Here is a 12,164-nt window from a genome sequence, read left to right as displayed (position 1 = left end):
TTGATCTGTCTGCCTTTCACCACAGGCCAATAGTTTGATCCCAATTTCCAAGAATCTCACGGGGCGACCTCTGCAAATTCTGATCCCAAGGATGTAAGCATCCCCTGCAACATCCTTGTTACACCTAACACAGCATACTGGCTTCCCTTAGATGCCCTTAAAGGCACCTGCAACTCTTGTTTGAACTCTTTCAGCACCTGCCGCTGCAGGCGTTCTTGCCCAACCTCGGTGGGCGAAGAAATTCAACATATGAAAGAATTGCAAATTATCACTCCTGATTGCTAATTGCCGAACCTGTATATTTTGTTGAATAAAGTTCGACAGGGAATGATGGATGACAGATATTGCAGCAAACTTAAACCCACCTCTCAAAATCTAAGAAAAACCTCATGAGATTCAACAAAGCCAACTCAGAATACGTGGTAGAAAATCACTAAGTATTCAGTCATGCTGAGAACAGTTAAGCACAGATGTAACAAAATGACAGCAGAAACATAATTACTTCTATGTACCATGTAAAGCTGCACGAGTTTAAAATTGATCAACCAAAAGCCGAATGGGATAGGTGCCATCTGATATACACATTTAATAATGTCGGTATCAAATTCCTAGTAGTGATAAAATTGTAGGTCTTCTGAGATGGTATAGACCAAGCAAGAGTCATGCAATGCAAAGGGCAAACCACTTCTTCACCCCAATTTCCTCAGCTGCAAAAGAACATAAAGAAGCTAGCCCAAAGTTCCGCAACAAGTCACTTCCAAATCTAAAGTATAATTCTTGTCAATCTGCAGAAGTAAAAATCACTTAAATTATAAGACAAAATCAAACAAAAATAAGTACCAAACATGTATTGAAAGAGATTGAAAATGGTGTCTCAGTTTAACAATCAAACAATTGAGAACGTGCATATACTGCAGCCAAAGATATCATGACTTTCATCCAAAAATCCAATTCAATCCCTGCTTGAAATAGAACAAATGCATGAGTAGTCGCAACCCGCCCCCTCCCCAACAGCAACCCCCCCCTCCCCAACAACAACCCCGAAAAAAAAAAAAGACCCACCTTCCCTTCCCTTGAACAGCCTTGAAGCTGTCCAGTTGATCATAATTGATAGCTTTTATTAACCGCACAACTTCCTTGATGTTCATAAAAAGAGCTAAGCACTTGATAGCTAAAATCTCAAATTAATTGGCAAAAGGCCACAAGGTTGCTGAAAACTCTCCCAGCGATGTAGAAGTATGACTTCCAGAAAAAAGGAATTATAATCCCTAAGCATATAATAAAGGAGGAATAAGCAGCCCCAGAACCCCCAGAAAATGAAGCAGTAATTTAAAAAAAAATGAAGCTCAAATAAATTCTATGCCGCTAAAAACAAGTATGCAAAGAAAATGATTCCAGCAGAAAGCTAACGGTTGTCAGCCACTAAAATCGGCAGTATTCAGTAAATTGAAATTTAACAAACTTCTGATTCTCAGTTGGATTGAAATGCATCTAGCATCACAAGTGGACCATGGCCACTCATGGAAGCTATTATATCTATTGATGAATGTTACTCAAGTTTTCCTTGATTAAATATCTAGATTTGCATGCTTAATGTGTACCAGTATGCTTGCCTCCCCGTCCCCATCACCCCCCCCCCCCCCCTTTTCCTTTTTTTTTTTTTTTGCCTCTTTTTTTTGAAAGGACAACAGTCCCAATATCACTGTTGTACAATAACATACGCTTCATTGTTCCTTAATTCTGACTTTGAAACAGTCCTTAACATGAATGCTCTAAAAATAGTTGGCACTTTAAAAAAATTTCCTTGACATGTGAACAGATGAAAGGTGAGGTTTCCAAAGATGTGCTCTGGCAGTGCCCGACAATTGTTGTTGTCAAAACATTGTTACATTCATTTAACAAATATGAACATGTCCATATGGATACATAAATAGAAACAATATGAACATGTCTATATGGATGCATATCCATTCATGCATATGTAGACTATTAAGTCCATATTAATACGAAGAATTTAAAAGTTAATACTTTTATTTCAACTGCTAAATAAGGTGTTGATATGCTTCTTCAAAAAAACTATTGCCTAAGCCAGAGGACCACATGGCTAATCCATGAAAGAGATATGTCTTAATTGCCCATTTAAACCATCAAAGTATGAACGCATATAGAAACTATGCTATGGCCATCTGCTTCTAATAACTATGTTCCTATAATTTCTGAAATATAATTTATGTTTCTTACATACGTTCGAGAATCAACTGTAATAGGTGTAGAAGAAAACTTAAAAGAATTCATTGGACTACAAAATTTGATTCAAAGGATTGTAGATTTATTTCCCTATAATTTGAGATTTTTTTTCCAGAACAACTGTTAGAAATCCTACAAGTATTAGTAAATGTATGGGTGACTGATATATGTTAATCAACAATAAATTAGACAAGTCAAATTGTCCAGTATATATCTGGTCATTTCCGTAAACAAAATCTTGCATTTTTGGGTGTAAGTATTCAGAATATTAAGCCTAATCACCATACTACAAAGGAAATTTGACATTTATTAAAGATTGGTTTCCCATTGTCTACTTAAACATGGCAAAGAGATGTTCTTTTGGGGTAATAAAGAGCAGCTTCATACGAGGAATCTTCTAATAGACCCATTTCAAATAGGAGATCCTGATTCAGAACAGCACAAAATCTGCTTCTTGTTTCTAGTACCCAAAAGCCAGTGGCTCATAAGATTGATCAGTGTCCCATATTAGCACATAAAAATTACCATTAGTGCTCCAAGATAAGTAGATTCAACGGACTAGATTCCCAAGATATCATCTGCAAAACCTATTTTCTGAGTCTCTCTTATTCAAACAGCATTTTGAAGCTTTCCATTTGATGAAGTGCCGCATAACAATTAAAGGAATAAAACTAGCATCACCATCACCACCACCACCAGCAGCAGATTATTCCATCTAGCAATTAATATCTTCCCAGTACACAAATAGTTTAGGCTTCATGTAACAGAAACAACTGCCACGAAATATGCATAGAAATTGGTCGAAGAAAAAGAAAATATCTAATATGTGCACTAAAGACTAGGATTTTCCTCAAAGATGTTTCACAGAATTTGAAGCACAATTAGTAGATACACTAACAAGTTATGCTCAAATGCTTAAAAATGTGCACAAAGTCACATGATATATCACAAAATTGCTACAATGTACTCTTATCGTGGCATCATAAAATAGAATAGTAAGGAAAAAAAAGTAGACGATAAATTAGAAATACAGACCTCAAGATGATGACATTAAGAAGCTGTTTCTTCAAACTTCCGAAGTGCGTCGCAGTTAGGCGTCTGGTTTGATAGACCCCATTGCCGCCGCTGCATCTCGACTCGACAATTCTGTGCAAGGATCGTAAAATAGTCCCTTTCAATGTGCCGCTCCAGAGAAGCACGTTCCGAGCTTTGGTATGGGTACTCTTGTTCAAACTTTGCAGACTTGACAAAATAGGGCACGCCTCTTGCAGTCACAATTTTGTTCTCATAAGGATATGAGCGAGACAATGAATACACGGGATCATTGGAAGGCAGGAAGTTCAACAAAATCAGAATAATAACAGGCAAGATCTGAATCAGAGCACGGAGGTTGAAACCACCATCACCCTGTGTCTGGTGAAAGCTTGGGCCACCCATGCCGCCGGCTCTAAATTGGAAGCCAAAAGGAGCACCTGCCGGAGCCATTCCTCCAAAGAAGTTCCTAAAGATTTCCTCAGCATCAACATCGGCATCATAAAATCCATCGAAGCCACGAGCATGGCGCCTTGCAGCAACCCTAGTGTAAGCAGGCTCCTCGGACCCAAGAAGATCATACCTTTTCCTGCTCTCTTCATTGCTAAGGCACTGGAAAGCTTTAGAGACTAACTTAAAGGCTTCCTCGGCACCGGGTGCCTTGTTTTTGTCCGGGTGGACCTTCAGGGATAGTTTTCGGTATGACTTACGCACATCTTCCACGGTGCAACCGCGTTCCAATCCCAAGATCTGATAGTAATCCTTCTTCACCTTGATTTGCCCGACGATAGTGATCTGCTCCTCTGTGTAAGCCCTCGACGACCCCTCAGAAGAAGTTTTCGCCGCGGTCCTAGCAGCAGAGGAAGAGGAGGCCGAAGCAGAGCCTACGGTTGGCCTCTCGGGCTCTTCGCCGGGGTTACCAGGAGGGGCCGCACCATCCGGTGGGGCAGCGTCACGGGATTCTCCACCCACAGCAGCGGATAGGAGATCATCGATCGGAAGAGACGGATCGAGGCGGCGGGCTTTGGTTAGGAATTTAAGGGCACGGGTTTGGTCCCCTATCTGCAAGGCTTCTTTTCCGATCCGCAGGCATTTCAAAGCCTCGTCTTTGTTCCCATCCATCGCCGATTAGATGTTTAGGGTTTCAAAAACAAAGTCCACGAACCCTGATACCAAAAACGAAGAGGAAAAATTGGAGTTTCCGCCTCGTCATGTATTTAATTAAGAAAAACAGTAAACATTATGGGATTCTGAAAAATATCGGGACATATGGTGCTGAAAACATACGACAAAATTGATCGAGTGCCGATCGAAAAAAAGAGAGGAAAAAAATAATTTTACGAAAGATCTGAAAGGTGAGGAGGACAACTTGGGATAAATCTAGCTTACCGGCAGATTAAAATCCAGATGCGTGAGACGGATCCCTCCCGCTTCCCTCGTTTCCTGATCGATAGGGTTAGTCTTAGCGTTTGAGCCTTCGAGAGGGCGGAAGGCGAGAAATTATTATTCCCGAAGGCTCCGGGACAGGCGACGCAAAGAAGAAAAAGAAGGAGGGATCGAGGAGGGGCGAGGGGGTGGGAATAAGGAAAAGGGCAGCGGAGGGGGAAGTACTCGTGACGTGATCTTTTAGGGGCCCCATCGGCCACCTTACAACGTCTCTACCGTCCAGATCTTGAATCATGATTCATGATGGTGTCGATCAGAAGATCTAGTCCATTCGTCGAGTCAAATGCTGGTAGCCTGCACAATCGTATGGATACGCACATGGGAGGTTTTATGCGAGCACATCGCATCCGTCCATTTATATATAACGAACACAAGTGGACGAGATGGCTTCGCGGAGGAAACGCCGAGGGGCGCTATAGCTACTCAATTTTCTTATAAAACCTACCCGACTTATTTCATCTCGGTGGGGAAACAGATCGGGAGAGAACGGGAGTGACCGAAGCAAGAAAAAGGGAGTACGTCTATCAGGTGATACAGATGATTGACAGGAATATTGATTGCACCATCTAGGCCTCGAATCACGTGCAAAGTACGTTCCCTTTCTCCCCGTTATGATTTTTTTTTGGATTTTTTCATCCCAAATATACGAAATCACATAAATATCCTTATAAATTACTATTTACATGTATATTTTTTTATTTTTTTTGTATACATACACATACTATTTAAGATTGTTAAAAAATAAATGGCTTGAAATATCCTTATTGGTAGATATGCCAAAAAAAAAAAAATTATAAGGATATACACACAAATAACAACTTTACTAAGGTATTTATGCAATTTTTCATATTAAAAGGATATACATTCAAAAGAATCTATTAAAAAAAAAATAAAACTCAACTGAAATTTGCAAGTTTTTTATAATTCAGTTGGATTAATAGGTCAAAAAAAGATTGAGTCATATTGTCAATTTGCTTTTTAAGATCTTGACTTAATCAAATTAGAATACTAGATGATCATTTTGATTATTTTATTCTTTATTTAATTTTGATATAATTATCATTATTGAATCTATGACATGCATATTCTTTATTATTTTTAAAAAATCAAAGCATATCAAATTTTAAATAATTATAGATACTTAGATTAGTAAAATATTTTTTAGTAATCTATAAATATTGAGTTGTTGTTTGTTTTTGAAGTAAAAATTTTATAAAAGCAACATAATTTATTCTATAAGAGTTGATATCAACACAATTTAATCATTTTTGCTTTTTTTTTTACTAAAGAATTTTCTTTACTAGATTTTGATATCCATATAAAGTTTTTTTTCTTAACCTATTCATAAAGGTATTTTAGTCATATTAATTTTAAATTATTTATTTTTTAACAACGCTCTATAAAATGTGTACATATTTTAATAAAAAAGTTAAAGAAGGATATACATCCAAAATAAGTATTTATGAGGATATAAATATAAATAGTAATTTTATAAAAAATATTTATATAATATTATATATTTTGGAGGGTATAGATGTAATTATCTTTATTAAGATGCGTTATAAGTTTGTTTGCTTTAATATATATACATAAATACACGCGCCTCGCGGCAGCCGGGAATTGGATGCGGTGGTGCGCATTTGACGAAAACAGGAGTATATTTTATCAAGACCACTACCATCCCGTCCTGTCGCGGATGCAAGCGCCATCTTGCAAAACCCTCTTCATGGATTCGAGGATTTCGTGATGATTTCGCGCTGAAAGCGGCGCCCAGGTGCATCCTAGATTTTCTTTGGCCTTATCCGCGTCTACTTCCCTTGTTCCGGCTCCCTCACGATGCTTAACGAGTTCGTACTTGGAAACTACCTTTTTTGGATGATGTTCTTGGACTTCTGCGTCGAATTCTTTCACCGCCTTGGTTGCTTGTGGTTTCCCCGAATCCCATGGATCATAAGTTGCTCACATGCAAGTTTTCTTCTTTTTTTTTTTCTTTCGGGGAAGGTGCTCTTGTATTTTACCTGCTTGGCATTGCTGTTATAATGATCTTTATTTATTTATTTTTTTGTACAGATGTATGAATTTTCTGTTAGAGTTTTAATTTAAAAAAATTATTTTTTTATCCCCTAACCTTTAATTGTTTTAAATATTTTAAAATACTCTTTTGTGAGTGGCTTCTTTTAGAAGAGCTGTAACTCTTTAAAAAAGATTGTTGGCTTCGAAAAAAATTGGTGTTTTTGAAATATTATATATTTTGGAACCATCATATTTTGGTTTTCGGATTGACTCTATCAATAGACTTCTTCAGGATTAATCCTAATACAATCCTTATTTCTTGTACTATCTATCGAGAGTTTCTTCCACAGGCAGTTTACTCTTCAACTTTCTGCTTTTTATTTTTTCTTGTTTATTATTTCTTATTATTTTTTGGGCATTTAAAGGAATCGGCCGGATCAAGTCTCCTCATCGATCGTGCTCATTAGAGGAGATTCGGGCTGAGCCGGGTTGTTGTACTTTGGGGACTATATTGCTGCAAACCCACACATAGAAGATGAATCGTGTTGTTAGGACTATGCTTTTTTGCCCTTTTTAGTCCATAATATTTTCCTTAACTCCCTTGTTGTCGAAAGGCTGGAGACCAACCGAATTTATAGGGCTTCCCTTAGACCCTCAATATTACTTGGTGTTGTCAACCTTGCCTGCAAGGCTGCAATGCCTCGTTTGGTGGTTGTTTCCAGAACATGATCGTGACTTTGAAGGTTATCAGTCCCATAATCTTAATGAGCAGAATTGTACTATCAATTTTGTTGGGAAATCGCTTCATGGTTAGGATATTTTGGACCTTATATCATCGAAGCTGTCCTTGTAGTTGAAGTCCTTTTACTTTTCCAATTTATTAGTAAATTATCTAGTATCATCGTCAGTGATAACTAAGTCATTTTGGTTTCTATATATGGAATCAATTTTGAAGCTTTTTAATTCCATGTTAATTCTAAACTTATATTTCTAAGGTAATTTATGTAATGTCCGGGCCCAATACAGACCGGGCCCAATACTGTAGGGCCCAGTTGAATAGTATTGGGCCAGGGAGGGGTTAGCAGGCCACACTGGCCCAAGATGGCAATAATCTCCCGCCTGAGGGCTGAAAAGACAAGACCACCAGATGGCCAACGGAGAAACCCCCACCGGCATGCAAAACAGGAGCCCGCCACCTCCTCCCCCTCGGCAAATGAGCTGTGAGCTGGCCTGAGGAGGAGGGGCAGCTGGTGGCTCCCGAAGCAGTGAGGAAGGAGAGAACGCCACCTCTCCTTTGGGGTCAAGTCATAAGCCCTGTATTTAAAACCCCTAAGATTTGCTAACCCGAATTGAATGTACCCTCCCTAAATCTCTAACCCTCTGGATCTACTGCACCAGAGAGCCAAGCCTTGGAGCTGGAGGCGGAAGGGACCCTGCAGCCCTAGGAGAGGAAGGAGGGAGTTTGCCGAGACGGAGATACTGCCCAACTCCAGTCAACCGAATCAAGGTAAGGCTCTGTAAGTAGGTCTCTAGGCAAGGACAGGGTGGAGGTACCCCTCTGTGGGGTATTCTCCCCTCTGTTTCACTGATGAAACAGAGGGAAAGAGACTGGCACAGAGAGGAGTAGACCGGCACGGAAGAGAAAAACAGGAGGAGGGCCGCGGGCCGGACCCACGGACTGCGGGCCGGACCAACAGGCCGCGGGCCGGCCTGAGAACGGCCCAAGCCGAGCCCAACGCCACCCGGGCCGAGCCCAGCCGGACTCGGCCTGCGGGTGACAGGCCCCGGCCATGGCTGCCCTAGGGCTGAGGGGCAGCCAAGGGCCGCCGGGTCTGCCGTGCCGGCGACCAACGCGGCCTCAAGCCCCAGCCGAGCCCCACCTCTCCGCCGGCCGAGAGGTGGTGGCATGACTCCCACAAGAAAAAGGGGGGAGAAGGAAACAGAAGAAGAAAGACAAAAAAAAAATATTAAAATACTTACCTCGGGCCACGGCCTTACCTAGCCGTGGTCGGAGCCGGTGAAGACCCCCGGAGGAGGTCCGGCCTCGATCTCACCTCCCGGCCCTTCCCCTCTTCTCCGGCAGCACTTCGGAGAAGGGAAGAAGGGGCCGGCCTCCCGCCGCCGTTGCCGAGGGAGGAGCACCCTTTTCGGCCGGTGGATCGGGGGGCGCTGCATCCCCCGGTCGTCCGCGAAGGAGAGAAGGCGGTCGGAAAGGGGCTTCGGCCGGAGCGGGAGGGGACTGGAGGCGGAGGAGGCCGGGAAGGGTTTCGGTGGAAAGCGGGGGAGACGAAGAGACCGGAGAGAAGAGAGAGGGGCGAATGAAAGAGGCCGAAGCCTCTAGAACCTGAGAAAGACCCTTAACGGGTCTGCTTAGCGGGTCGGATCCGAGTCTGGATCCGAAACCCGTTAGGCCCAAATAATTTTAATTAGCTGGGTTAAATCCAAGTGGACCCGAATTCTAAAATGGGCTAACCTTAATTTAGGTTAAGCACAGGTTCAATTGGGTCCGCACCCAATTCAAATTAAATTATTTTACTGGGCTCGGGCTGGCCTTAGACCGAGCCCAAAATTGGACCCACTCTAATTAAGCTAAGTACAAAGGACCCAATTGGTCCCTAGAGGCCAATTAAACTTGAATCTAAGCCCAATTAAATTGGGCTAAGTCTGGACGGGCCCAAACTACAAATTGGGTCAAATCCGAACCGAATTAAGCCCAGATTGATTTGGGTCCGAACCCAATTAAGCTGGATTAGATCCAGCAAACCCAATTGATTATGAATCAGGCCCAATTCAAGCCCAATTCAACTGACAAAAGGTCGAATTGACCTTGGGCTAACCTTGACTCAGGCCCAAATGAGCCACATTGACCCAATCAGAGGACCCAATTGGCTAGAAAAGGTTGGACCCAATTATAAACGAGGCCCAATCCTTTAATTAAAAACCCAATCAACTCATGTGGACCTAATCTGTTTTTAAATCGAGCCCCAAAGGCTCTAAATTGGGTAAATTGGACTTGGGCTAGATCCTTGGATGGGATCCAAGCGAGTAAGTTCATAGTATGATGAACTAAGAAATTTTATAATAAATAAATGGGGAATAATGTGATCCCTATGGTGTTGTTTTAGGTGATTAAGGATTTGTCACCTGGACTTGAGAAATTTGGAAAGCGAATTGAGGTAAGTAATCTGTCTTAATCTTATCGTAGATCTTGTATTACGTTTTATAAGATGAACCAGTGTTTTTCATACAATTTGAATTGTATACATGATTTGTGAAGAAAATAAGTAACCTGTCCTAATCCTGTTATGGATCATGTCATGTTATTAATGTTTCCTAAGCATTTATTTTAAGTATATATATGTTTCATGCATGATATGTTACAATGCATAAGTAACTTGCATGATCTCAGAAGCTTTGGCTATGTATGCAACATGATGATGCTGATATTTTAATCATGCATATAAGTTTATAAAGTCTTAGCTAGCCAAGCGGCACTATAATAGGCTCAAAGATGCTACTGATCGAATGCAACTGAGCTGGCCTTGTTTGTGGCCGAGAATGACTGAGCCTGCCCCGCCAGTGGCTGAATAGTAACTGAGCCTGCCCCGCCAGTGGCTGAATAGTAACTGAGCATGCCCCGCCAGTGGCTGAATAGTAACTGAGCTGGCCCCGCCAGTGGCCGAGACTGACTTCGCAGTAGCATCCGAGAGAATGGACCACGGCATGCCAGGGGCACAGTTTCATATGCATATTTTATGAAAATTTTTGTGATTTGCACTACTGCTTTGTTTAAATTGCATACATATTATGCCATGATGATTATTAGATAAATATGCATGTCAGCTTCTCAAACCCTGATTTACATGTTTAGCCTACTAGTTGATCCGGTAGGATTATGCAGGATTACTTACTGAGCCGTGTAGCTCATATCCGTTCATTTACTTTTTCTCTCAGATCCTCATCACTGATAGCTGCCAGAGACACGTTAATTTGGTATCAGGGCTTCTTTTTTTGGGGTAAAGCAAGTATACTTTTGTGTACATAAACTACATAGAAGCTCTGTATTTGGGTACTGACCAGCATGTTGTACTAAGAATGCTTTCATATGAAAAGATTTGGTTGGTTTGACTACCCTGTTACCCAGGTATGAGGCTGCGTGCTATTATGGGCAGTAGTCGGCAATAGCACGGCCGTGTCACGGATCCGGGTCCGGGGCGTGACAATTTAAGTTTGTTATTCTCTTAAATAGGATTTCGTACTTTCTTATATGTAGTTGATCAGTTTCTACGAGGGCGCATATAAAGTGATTAACTGATTATAGTGGTTTAAAGTTAAATTTGCTTTTTGTTTAGCATATCGGTGTCCTTTTGTTCTAACTTTGAAATTGTGCATAAGTATATAGTTTAGTTGCTTATTGCTATCATCATCATCATTATCAATTCATGTCCTATATTAATAATGTTGTTCTCACAGCATCAGTGGAGGATCCTTTTGCCAAAAGGAAGGCTGATAAGAAGAAATGAGTCGAAAAGCAAGGAAAAAAACAGACCGCAGAATCTAAAGCACGGCATGAAAGCTGGTGCTTTGCAAGGTTGTTTTTTTCTTCCCTCGGGTTTTGCACGATTTTTGGCTATGGAGTTTTAGGTATTTAGATTTCTTACCAGCATTCTGTCTTTGCCCGCTGGTTGCTATATAATCTGTAAAGAATTTACTGATTCTTACGTATATAGTTGTGCCACAGATCTGGCAATGCCCCCATTAAGTTATCTCTGCAGAAACTTTACACGCTCTCAGCTGCTAACATGTCCATCTTCTCTCGAGTCCCTTCTTTGTTGCTTACCATGTTACTCGATGTTGTAAGACAATCATTTAAAACTTATTAGATATTATACTCTCTAACTTCTAAGCATTCATCTTTGCCTATTTGCTCTCCTGGGTATAGGACACAGCTAGCTTATCTGAAACTTTATTGCTATATCCAAGGATCAATAAGCTATGGTAGAATTCATAATTGTTTCATCTCTCTTACTTCTTTTTCTTACTCATGTGTACTGTTAACCTTCTAACGATAAATTTTCTATTGATCATAGCACCCATCTGGCTGTCTTTCCAAAGTTTAGACTTCTAGTCTTGTATCTAGATGAAATTTCCTGTGCAGTCATGTATAGCTTGCTGCAACGGCCTTGCCTATCACAGGAAGTCAGAAAGAAGCTCAAAAGAAAGCTAGCAAAGAGGAGCTTGAGAATGTAGGTGAGATGCATGGCGGCAACAGATACGTCGAGTGGTGGGAAATCTGACGAAAACCTGCCAGGGGAGAAACCTTCCAAGCATACCGGGAAGTATCGAAAAGCTTGTACTCAAAATACAACCTCTATGTTGTGTCTGCTTAATGATGCCTTTTATTGCGACATAAGATGCATTTGATG

General features: G+C 41.0%; 1 protein-coding gene across 1 annotated transcript; it reads right to left on the bottom strand.

Annotated features, from left to right (window-relative positions):
• Positions 1–396: 396 nt before the first annotated feature.
• Positions 397–4,860, bottom strand: LOC103703737 (chaperone protein dnaJ 49-like). Its single transcript, XM_008786695.4, has 3 exons — positions 4,669–4,860; positions 3,283–4,445; positions 397–785 (listed from the first exon to the last, which is right to left on the bottom strand). The coding sequence occupies exon 2, from the start codon at positions 4,399–4,401 to the stop codon at positions 3,298–3,300; it is 1,104 nt and encodes a 367-aa protein (XP_008784917.1). The 5' UTR covers positions 4,402–4,445; positions 4,669–4,860; the 3' UTR covers positions 397–785; positions 3,283–3,297.
• Between the last annotated feature and the right edge of the window lie 7,304 nt (positions 4,861–12,164).

Source organism: Phoenix dactylifera, chromosome 9, assembly GCF_009389715.1.
Source record: "Phoenix dactylifera cultivar Barhee BC4 chromosome 9, palm_55x_up_171113_PBpolish2nd_filt_p, whole genome shotgun sequence".
Lineage (NCBI taxonomy): Eukaryota > Viridiplantae > Streptophyta > Magnoliopsida > Arecales > Arecaceae > Phoenix > Phoenix dactylifera.
This window is presented reverse-complemented; position numbering and strand designations above follow the sequence as displayed.